The sequence below is a fragment of the Microplitis mediator genome, chromosome 8 (genome assembly GCF_029852145.1).
Source record: "Microplitis mediator isolate UGA2020A chromosome 8, iyMicMedi2.1, whole genome shotgun sequence".
Classification (NCBI taxonomy): Eukaryota; Metazoa; Arthropoda; class Insecta; order Hymenoptera; family Braconidae; genus Microplitis; species Microplitis mediator.
The window spans coordinates 21,343,230-21,355,255 of NC_079976.1; the positions used below are offsets into that span (position 1 = coordinate 21,343,230).

The 12,026-nt window shown below is 37.7% G+C and overlaps 2 protein-coding genes across 6 annotated transcripts in view; one reads left to right on the top strand and one right to left on the bottom strand.

The window, feature by feature from the left end:
- Positions 1–12,026, bottom strand: part of LOC130672627 (uncharacterized) — a 167,616-nt gene that overhangs the window by 135,202 nt on the left and 20,388 nt on the right. The window lies entirely within an intron of this gene.
- Positions 1–12,026, top strand: part of LOC130672624 (ecdysone-induced protein 78C) — a 119,125-nt gene that overhangs the window by 92,860 nt on the left and 14,239 nt on the right. For all 5 annotated transcript variants that reach the window (XR_008990747.1, XM_057477266.1, XM_057477265.1 and 2 more), the window contains one exon: positions 3,281–3,580. Coding sequence is in view for 4 of the 5 variants with exons in the window: in XM_057477266.1 (XP_057333249.1) it covers positions 3,281–3,580 (300 nt within the window). In the remaining variant the exon portion in view is untranslated. The remainder of the gene's footprint in view (positions 1–3,280; positions 3,581–12,026) is intronic.

Consider the following 12,026-nt stretch of genomic DNA (forward strand, 5'->3'; position numbering starts at 1 on the left):
ATTTTCTTTAGGCGAGTAAAGATTTTTTGTGTCAATGAATCCTTTTTTTCTGTGCACACTTTTTTGGCTTTGAGAAGCTTCCTAAAATCAAAAGGGAGTATAAAAATCTGTCATTTTGGAATAAGTAACGCGTATCAATAATATATAGCTATATATTCAGTGACATTCAGTCATATTTAGTGACAGAATAATTAAAATATTAATTTATTTAAAGAAAATAATTACGATCGTCTTTTTTCTCGCGTAATTAAAATGTAATTCGAATAATATAGATAAATCTATTTATCTCAATACTTGGTAATTACAAAAAGTTCAAAGTATGAAAAGACACAATTTCAAATCAAAACCTATCTTATGATACCAATTTCAATAACACTAACTAATTCTATCATATAGATATGGCGGAATAAAATTGTCCTTATTCTCTTAATAATATAAATTAAAATGATAAATAACAACACTAAATTGAAAATTTAGTAAAAAACAATAATGGTGTGAGTCTATCACCATTAGACTGGGCCAAACAAATCGACTATTTTTTTTTCGATACTGTGAAAATATTATTCCTGATGACCAAAAAAAATTATTGTGCAGATTTGAGCCCTCAATATTGATATTAAGAGGTGTATCGTTATGACTTTTAGTATTTTGACAAAAATTTCATTTTTAACCCAAAATTCGTAAATCATCTATCTGAAAAATTTGAGCAATGTATATTCTTAAAGGAAATTAAATTCCCTACAAAAAATCTCTCTTAGTAAATTGACTTAAAACGAGCCGTTTCCTTGTAACCGTGCCTTAAACATTGATTTGTTTTTAAATTCTTTGTTTCTATTTTGAATTCTTGTAACTCCTAGAAATGTTAAAATTTTTTTTTAGTCATGATACATATTCTGGAAGGAAATTTAATGCTCTACAAACAAGGTCTCTTGAAGTTTTTTGCTAAATTCACTCCATTGAAGTTATTCAAGGTTGAAGTTGAGACGAAACGACTTCAATAACCTTCAATAACCAATGTTAAAATATAGTGAAACCTAAACTTACAATTAACCTTCTCGATAAGATAATTTATAGATGAATTGAGAAATATATATATAGCCTGAACTGGGAATCGAACCCAGACCATGTCGGTATCGCGCCGAGTGCTTTACCCCTGGCGGTTTTGAATCACCCTGGAAACACCTTGGGGGTGGAAACACGGTGGAATCATGGTGAATCTAGAGTGTTTACACGGTGGGTTTGTGTCATTTTATCACCCTGATTCCACGGTGTATCCACGGTGATTACGCGGTGTACGTGGAATCACGGTGGGTACACCGTGTAATCACCATGGAATCAGGGTGGGTACACCGTGTAACCACCGTGGATCCACCGTGATTCCAGGGTGTTTTCAGGGTGATTCAAAACCGTCAGGGACCAGTTGAGCTATCCGATACTATACTATATTCCGTTCAATTTGATTCATAACTGAAGTTCTGCGACTCTACCAAATCTCTATCGTAAATCTGCTGTAATTTAACGGTGAGTTTACACTGTTCTTGTTATTAATTTACAGTTAAATTACGATAAACGTTCATTTTGATGGTAATTACATGCTATTATGGCGAAATTTTCCAAGTCATGTGTGTTCCTCGTCTGCTTTATATCAATATGTATTAACTATCCGGTTGATAACCAAACTTTCACCATTCGTTTAATAACCAGGTATCCAAGTTCCCACCGGCACATTAATAGGTCTACCATTAAAAGATCTACCTTACGACAACTGAACCATATCCAAGCCTACCACAAGTAACTGTCCCTAATTAGAAAATACGATTTGTGACGATTGAAAACGATTGAAATTTAATCGTCTTTAACAGTCATAATCGTCATGGTTTTTCATATTTAATCGTCTCTAATCGACAAAAGACGATTTATTGTTTTACGATTAAATGCGATTGATGATTATTAAAATTTCAAATCGTCATGAATCGTTTTTAATCTTCATGTGGGACCAGAAATTGCAATATTATTTTACGATTAAAGACTCGGCTTTGCCTCAATCAACAATTACATGTGATCTGAGACTTTTCTTATTTTACTGGCCTAGGTATGTAACATACTATTTAATCTTCATTAATCGTATTTTCTAATCAGAGGTACCACACAACAACTATAGCAGTTTCAATAACTACTCGCAAAAATCTCAAACAATCAACAATTTTATCACTTAAAATCTCTGTCACATTACAACCCGACCAGATTACAAACTTCCCAGTAACGAACTCAACCATTACAATCTCTACCATATACATCTCTACAACAATATTCTTCACCTATAAAAATGTCTACTATGAGCATCTCTACCATTTACAAGCCTACCATAAATAAATCAACCACATTTTAACTATACCAGAATAAATTTCCATTAACAAAATACACTACCAAAAAACAGCTCTACTATTTTTCAAGCCTAACCAATAAAAATACTACCATATAGTGAACACTGCCAGAAACGTAACACTGTTTATATCATATGCTATGTATATGATAAAAATTCTCTCAGTATATTCCATCAAAGCCAGCCGAGTAGGGTGGATAGGTGATGCTGAAAATTCGTATCCACTTACTGTACTGTTGTTTATAATAAGAATCGTTTAAATAAAAGAAATCATAAACCATATTGTTAATTCCTTGTTTAAAAGTCAAGTTACTCAAATACTTTAATAAACCGTGTCTTTAGCGTGTATAAACCCAGTTTTCATACATAATTACCTCAGTGAGTACCCGATTACCTGTTCATTGAACGGAAGCGGTCTCAAGTTCTATAGTTAATCATTGTGATCGAATGATTGATTACAAAAAATTTTGACGAAAAATGGATGTCAAACTACTTCAATTCTAGGGATCCGGGTGATCATAAAATTTTTTTGAGGAGAAGTTAATAAATTCTATCTTGGGAACTAAAATTGATACCCGGATACCCGGTTGTTGACCGGGTGGTTAATTGATAGTTGAGCTTCATATATTATATTATACTGACTTCAATGAATAAGAAATCAAACATTACGTTGACGAATTTGAGTGGAATAAACACACGATTTTTCAATCATTATATTGAACTACTAAAAATACTCATTTATCAACTTTAATTTCTTTATCAAAATATCGATGCAAATGAATTAATAATGAAATATGCGATGATTGATTAAAGCAAGATAAAATTTATTCACTTCAAACAATAATTTGTAATTTTATAATTTTTGTTTTAAACGAACGTTTTGTTTTTATTTCTCAGCCGACAAGTCCGGAAGATCCCGAAGCAGCATCTTCTACTGCGGAGACCGTGGAATGTCAACGAATTTGGCTTTGGCAACAATTTGCTGCTCAAGTAACGCCCTCAGTACAAAGGGTTGTAGAATTTGCTAAGCGTGTGCCAGGCTTTTGTGAGCTTACTCAAGATGATCAATTAATTCTCATCAAAGTTGGATTCTTTGAAGTGTGGCTGTGTCATATTTCTAAAATGACTACTGATACTTCAATGACATTCGAAGATGGAACTTACATTACTAGACAACAAATCGAACTGATGTATGAGGTAAGAAAAATAAAATTAGTAAGGGTCATGAAACTTATGTAGTAGGTTCTCGAATTCACCCTAATGTAATTGATCTAAAGTAATTTACAGGGTGACAAGTAGGAAGTTGCCAAAATTAAAATATTACATTTTTTTTCTTAAATAAAAAAAAAATCATTAACCACAGTTTTCAATTCAATAAGCTCGACACATTTTTTTAGAGCAATTCACGTGATAATTGAACAATATTAAATGAAAATAATAAATTCATCCCGAAATCAATAACAATTAACTTGAAGTGCAATATTAATTGTTAGAATAAATATTTAAGACAATTTCTTATTTGATATTCGCATAATTACCAAAGCATTTTCAAAAATTAGAAACTAGCCCTTTAATTTTAAATGATAAAATACAAGCATTTAATTTTCTAATAGTCTGCATTAAGGTATCTTTGGTCTTAGGTTTGGTAGTATAACAATCGTCTACCAGGTAGTCTTTCAAAAAAATTTATAAAGTAGTTGATACTGCAAGCCAGCTCTTAAAATTCCCTCTATTATCGAGCTTTTTGAGCTCAATATTATTGCAAATACATTTTCGATCTCTTTACTCTCAAAAATGTTATTGAGTACATTGATGCCTTTGAGCTCATCAATCTCGAAAAAAGTTGTGTCTCCTCGTCATCTACGATAATTCAAAAAATCAAAATCATTGAAAAATAAACAGCAATTAATTTTTTGTTTACAATTATTCAAGAAAAAACGCATAGAGTCAAGCAGAAATAAAAAGCTTGGGAAATCCAAACGTGCACGCCTCATAACGCCACTCAAAATATAAAATAATTTATTATTTAAGTATCCTATCGAAGGGACTAAAATTCAATGAATAATTGAAAAATAATAAATGCTATTAGTTTTATTATTTTTTTATTTTTATTAGTACTTTTAGTTACTTGAATTTTCATGTTCGATCTTTCGCGGTATTGTCCGATGAGAAACATACAACGCATGCGTAAACATATTTATCAGCTGGCTAACAGCGACCAAACGCAGCCAAAGGCTGAACGTCGTACAATCATAGAAACATACCAATACATAGGTATATAAAAGACCAATGATGTTCAATATTTCTTAAGGCCGTTACCTAACCCTTTTAGGCATATACAAGTTCCAAGGCATCACTACCCCCGCCCCTGATGATACTACTACTCGAAAAATATAATCGAGTGACGTCTAAAGATGGATATTGAATGGAGGTATAATCAAAAATTCTCACCGCCCGTAGTATTTAACCACAGCCATCATGAGTCCATAACTCTCCTGGGTCAAACACTACTACCATCTCAGGAACCGAAGAGACTCTAGTCAAAGTGGGCTTGGAAAGGCCCTCCGTGATAATTAATTAATGCAACGAGACCAAGTCCACCTCCGCCGACCGAAAGCCGTTTCCTCACCCTTTTGGGCATACACGTGTTGGGGACATCCCCATCTTCTACCCAAACGACACTCTTAGTCGAAACGACTAAGGTGGACATCAACCGAAGGTATAATCAAAAATCCTCATTGCGCGTGGTATCTAACCACAGCCACCACGAGTACTACCTCTCTCGGGCCAAACACTGCTCCCATCTCGGGAAATAAAAAGACTCTGGTCACAGTGGGCTTGGACAGGCCCCCCGTGGTACCAGACTCCCAGCTCTGGTCAACATGCTTGCGTAGGATTAATGGTGGAGTGCAAGTTCTTCCTATACCCTAGGTAAAGGGCTTCCTCCACCTGTTTCTTTCGAGTTCTCAGCAAGCAATTATCCGCTTGTTCATCCCCTGGTAGATTTTCTACTTTGCCGAGCAAGTCACACTCTAATTATTCAAACCAAATCACAGTATAATGGCACTTGAGGGGCCCCCCGTGATACCAGTTTTCCTGCACTTGCAATCAGGTTGCATCGTAATGAATGGTGGGATGCAACTTCTCCCCAATACCTTAAAATGCGTTTCCGCCACTTGTTACCATTTAGTTTCGATCAAGCTCTTATCTACTTGTTCAATCTCTGATGATTTTTCTACTTTCCGAGCCTTTAGGTGCTCCGATAATTCGGGGCTTAAAGCTACACAGAAAAAAAAATTTCTTTTTACTATAATGTCCGTGCCCGACTGATAAATAACGACCCCTAATTTATAGCAAACGGCCACGATTCTTGAGCTGCTTACATAACGGCACTCGTTTAGAAAAAGGGGCTACCCATTCATGGTGCACGGGCAAAAAATGTCTCATTTCTACAAAATCCGTGCCCGTTTAAAAACACAAGCCATTCGTTCGTGCTAAGCAGGCACAATTGTTCAGTAGCTTACGTATGCTGAAAATCCGGCTAAGGTCTAGCAGAACATGTGGGTCAATGTGTGGAAGTATTTAACCTGGCAGTCGGGTTCAAGCTTCGTGCAATTCCGCTCCATTCGGGAGCTGCCGAACTCGCTACTGACTTCAAGGTCAGAATAGTGCCGGGTCACTCGCTATTTGGGCCCGGCACATACAATTTCTCGCTCATAGTCGTGTCAAGCCAGCATGAGAGCCCCGCTACCAGCCGAACAATCAGGAAAATTGGTGGCTAACTACATCCAGTCGGCGCGCTTTTGAGTTTTTACAAAACGGACAAAAATAATAAAAAATCAGGGGAGAGATCACGGGACTAAATTTCGAGCGAGAATGTATGCACTAAGCGGAAATAAGCCAAAAATATAACCAACGGTGACACGAACGATGATCCGAGGACAATTGATCCGCGACAATTAATCCGCGACAATTGATCCTTGCGACGATTGATCCGTCGATAAAATGCGTGTAATAACCATAACCAACTAAATATAATGAATATAATAAATAAAGAATAATTATTACTATAATATATCCACGAAATAAACAAACAAATGTTGGCTATTACTGGAATCTTTCTTTCATATTATTTAATTTAAATATATTTAGAAATATAAATCCAACGAAATATTACAATACCAAATTTTATTTACCATACATTAATTCTTTATAGTAAGTTCCAACAAATAATAATATACTCATTACAGTCAAATAATAATAATAAAAATGAAATCAATTAAATTATCCACTGGGGATTCAAATTACAAATTACAAATTTTTACTCTATGAACTCAATATAAAATTTATATACATAAAAATACTAATCTTTTCTTTATTTTATATTATTTACTCTGGGGAGAGAAAGACGTGGGAACTCAAAATATATTTGGCAACACTGGGTTGCATACCATCAAATTACAAAATAAATTTTATCCAGAGAAATAATATTTTAAATACTATTGTAAGACAAGGAGTCAAATATGCTATCGTTGTCTATAATCCACTAAGGAATTTATTTGACGCGTCTACGCACTTATACCAAACTCTGGGACACACGCCGAATATACTCAACTTATTATTATAACAATAACTTAGGTTCAATTATTTATCGCGATCAACTCTACCGAGGGTCCAGCGATAGCCGATGCAACAAATGATAATACAATTGACTTACCGGCGTTGGTAATAATTGTCGCGGATCAATTGTCCTCGGATCATCGGTCGTGTCACCATTATTATTATTATTATTATTATTATTATTATTATTTAGGTACTCATGTATCGACTAGGTGATAGTTTTTCCTCTCATCGTTGGTGGCGTCGAGGCGAATATCGGTACGGTGGTAAACCGCTGTGGCGTGAGCGAGGTGACTGTGCCGCCACAACCACTCCCCCCTGAGTGAGTTTTCGTGGGAATTTTGAATTTTACTTTGCGTTTATACGTACGCTGAGGTCTGTTCATGACGGAACCCCAGTGATGTAATTGCGGTTGACTAGCTTGTGAAGTTGAGGTTTCAAACTCGGGTGGAAAGTCGTCGTCGTTTTTAGAAATATAAGCAGGTTTCAGGCATTCAATTAATATGTTCTTCTCCTCTCCGTTGATGTCCAGCTTGTACACACAATCAGTGATTCGTTCAATTATTTTATAAGGCCCAATGTATGGCGCTTCAAGTGGTGCCTTGACATGATCACAGCGTACGAAGGCGTGTGAACATGTGTCAAGATTCTTGAGAATGAAAATACGAGCTTTATTATGATGAGCCGTGTTTGTGGGTTTGAGTCCACCTACGTATTCTCGGTGCTTTTCGACGAATATCTGAGGATCCGCTGGTAGTTCGGCCGTTACAAAAAATTCTCCAGGAATACGTAGACAAGTTCCATAGAGAAGCTCAGCTGGAGTTGCTTGAATGTCTTCTTTAAAATTAGCACGGAGTCCCAGTAGCACAGTTGATAAAATTTCCCTTCAGGGTATTGGTGAGCACATCAGAGCAGTTTTTAAAGTGCGATGCATTCGCTCTGCTATGCCGTTGGACTGTGGATGATGCGGCGTGGTACGAGTTTTACTGACGCCGACAAGTTTAGCTAGAGCTGAGAATAAAGCTGATTCGAACTGTGTGCCTTGTTCTGTGGTGATTTCAATGGGAGTTCCATAGTGTGCTATCCAGTGATCAAATAGAACCGTCACTACAGTCTCCACAGTCATGTCTTTGATCGGTACAGCAACTGGCCAGCGAGTGAAACGATCAATCATTGTCAGACAGGATTGAAAGTCACCAACTTTGGGTAAAAAGATGATATCAAAGTGTATATGGTTGAATCTGTTGTCTGGAACATCTAGGTGGTTCGGCTTAATTCTGTTGTGACGATGTATTTTGGTTCTTTGACATGCGATGCACTCACGAGACCATTTTATCGCGTCTTTACGGACACCAGCCCAGATGTATCTTTCACGTAGGTTTCTTGATGTTGTCTTTCCACCAGAATGCGATGGACCATGTACTACGTTAAATGCTGTTCTTCTTAAAGTCTATGTTAGAGGTTACGTCGCAGTAGATTTTTACTCCTTCGATTGTAATTTCTTGAAGGTTTAATGACGTCGAATTTTGAACCAGGTTCTCTAATTCTTCGTCATTTCGCTGAGCTTGATGTATCTCTTGTAGAGTCAGAATTGATGGCATATCAATTGCATTGATGCGTGAGAGTGCATCTGCGACGGTGTTGTCTTCACCTTTTACGTAGACATCGTCTGTCGTAAATTGTGAAATGTATTCGAGTTCACGTGTTTGCCGCTCGGAAGCTTTGTCCAACTTCTGTTTAAACGCGTAGATAAGAGGTTTGTGATCGGTACGGATAAAAAATTTGCGACAGTCTAGCAGGTGACGAAAAAATTTAGCTGCAGCGAAGTCGGCGAGTAGTTCTCGATTGTACGTGCTGTAGCGAGTTTCAGTTTGGCTGAGTTTACGTGAGAAAAACCCAATAGGCTTCCACGTCTCGTTTTCCAGCTGCTTAAGTTTTGCTTCGATGGCTGTTGATGATGCGTCAGTAGTGAGAGCCAACAGGGCTGTTGTTGATGGAAAAGTCAGAAGTGTTGTTGATGCTAGTTGCTGTTTACACTTGTTGAACGCCTCTTCCGCTTCAGGAGTCTAGACAATTTTTATTTTGTCATTTTTTATCGACTCCTTGAGGTAGCTATTGAGAGGTAGTAAGTGAGCTGCATCAGGTATGTTTTGACGGTAGTAATTTACCATGCCGAGAAATCTGCGAAGCTCGACGATGGTTTCCGGTTTGGGATAGTTGATGATGGCTTCCACTCAGTCTGATTTGGTGTGTAACCCTCTGCACTGATTGTAAAACCCAAGAAGTCAATCTTTGGTTGAGAAAAAACACATTTCTTCAGGTTAATTATTATGTTGTGTTGTTTGAGTCTTCCGAAGAGAAGTCGCAGATGCTCTTCATGCTCTTCTTCATTGTCCGAGAATATTAAAAAATCATCGACGTACAAGAATACGAAATCGAGATCGCGGATGATGGAGTCACCGTAGCGCTGATAAGTAGCTGACGCGTCTTTTAGCCCAAAAGGCATGCCTAGATATTCGTAGAGTCCCCAGGGTGTTGTGATTGCGGTTTTTTCAATTTCGTCAGGATGCATTGGTATTCCTACGTACGCTTTTTCTGCGTCAAGCTTGGAAAAAAATTTTTTCCCCGCTAGGCGTGGAAATCAATCATTTATGTGAGGCGGTGGGTAATTGTCTCGTTCAGTGATAGTGTTGAAAGGTCGATAATCGCCGCACATTCTCCAAGTACCTTCTTTTTTGCGAACCATGTGGATTGGACTAACGTATTTGCTGCTCGATGGTCTGATGATGCCAGTGTCGAGGAGTTCATTGATCTGTTGTTTAGCTGCTGCTGCTTTTTCACCGGCAAGTCTGCTGTTGGTAGTGGACCGTGTGTGATAATTCGGTATGCATATTCTTTCTTATTAATACACGATCTCTTGAGTGGCTTTGTGATCTCGATGTATTGCTCCAGTAGTTTTGCGTATTTAGGAGGTATGTCATTGCTGATCGTGGAAATATTGTAGTGTTTCGCTGCTATCGTATCACCTTTTGTGGACAGTTGAGTGACTGTGTCTATGAGCTGACGGTTTCCGAGGTCGATTAACAGATTGTAATGTGTTAGAAAATCTGCGCATAAAATTGGTTTTAATACATCAGCAATTATGAAGGACCACGAGAAATCTCGCCGTAGATTTAGATTTAGTTTAATCGTAGTTGTACCGTATGTAGTTATTTCAGATGAATTTGCTGCGTAAAGTGTGAGAGAATCTAGATTACGATTATTGCGAAACTTGCTAGCAGGCAGTATCGAGACAACCGAACCAGAATCAATGAGAAAATTTTGCTGTGTTATACTATCGAATATGTGTAGACGGAGCTCTTGAGATTGTGATGATGTGCTGTCACCGACCGCTCCAATCGATGACAGCGACGTTATTTTTCGGTCTGACTGGCAGGCTTCAAGGTAGCAGAGAGCTTGCAGAGCAATGTGCACTTGCGAGCTTCTGCACCAAATTTAAGCTCGTAATAGCAAATACCGTTACGAGTGGGGGTAGCTGACCTGTTTCTTGACCTGCGACCTTTTGCAAAACGAGTTTTGCTTCGTAGCTGCTCGTGTTACTTTATGAGAATGGACGCGTTGAGGTGGCCGAAACTTGTGGATTGGTCCCAAGAACATCGACGAAACGGTCTGCAAACTCAGCTATTGTATCAAGTCCCAGCTTGTCGGTAGTGATTAAATGTGGTCTAATCTGAGCAGGAAGTCGATCCAGCCACATTTGTTGAAGTACTTTGTCGTCAATGCCGTCATCAGCGAGCTCGCGCATCTTACGTAGAAGCTGAGACGGTTTTTTTCCATCAAGAGTGAGTTCCTTGAGTAATTTTATTAATTGATTCTGCCTGGAATCAGAGAGACGTGAGAGGATTGCATTTTTTGTAGTTTTGTACATATCTGCTTCGGGTTCATGGCGAACGACGTCGGCGAGTTGTTCAATGATGTCAGGTTCTAGTGCACGAATGACGTTGAGATATTTTACCTGGTCATCTTGGATGTTGGTGGTGTTGAATTCCGCTTCAACCATGATAAACCATAGATCAGGTCTTGCTTCGTTGAAAGGCGGTAATTTTGGTTTTATAGTTGTGATTTGCATATTTTGTTGAGCTGTGCGTGCAATACCTGTGAGAAGTTGCTCGAGTGTGACAGAAGAGATTGGATTACCTAAGTTTGAATTACTTATCTGCTGACTGAATGTTTGATGTTGCAATCCTTGATTACCTGATGACGGAGTGAATGATGTTTTTGGTATGGTACCTGTGTTTGTCGTTGAAGGCTGAGTAGTTGGTATAATCTGATTGTCAAGTAGCGTTGTATTTTGAAAGAAACCACCGAATGCGTTGTCCTCTTTCTGAGCCAGGTTTCCATCATTGTCAAAACCCAAGAAATTAATATTTCTTGTAGGGCTGCGATCCAGTGGCATCATGCCTGTTGTATTTATCTATTTAAATTATTTATTTTTTTTATTCGCTATTTCACGAGCCGTTGGCGTCGTTTTTTTTTTAGGTTAAAACTTTTTTAGCGCGAACGTCTTGCTAGACCACTTTTGATCACGTCGGGGTCACCAAATTTAGTGGGTTAGGTCACTTCTACTAATAAATAAAAAAAGGTGATCAGTAATTCGTGGTCTAATAAACTTTATTATTAATAACACTTAATTTAAACAATATATTTGAATAAATAATCTCTATGCGTGAACTGCAGCTGGAGCGTCTATACATATATGGATTATTATTATTATTATGATTATTATTATTCAGGTACTCATGTATCGACTAGGTGATAGTTTTTCCTCTCATCGTTAGTGGCGTCGAGGCGAATGTCGGTACGGCGGTAAACCGCTGTGGCGTGAGCAAGGCGACTGAGCCGCCACATTCAGATCTTGACGGGCGCCATCTATTTTTCGCTATCTGCAACCGTCCTGTATAACCGTAACTGTATTTTGAAAACCTAACATCTATATCCTTCGAAGATAAACAAAATAAACGGT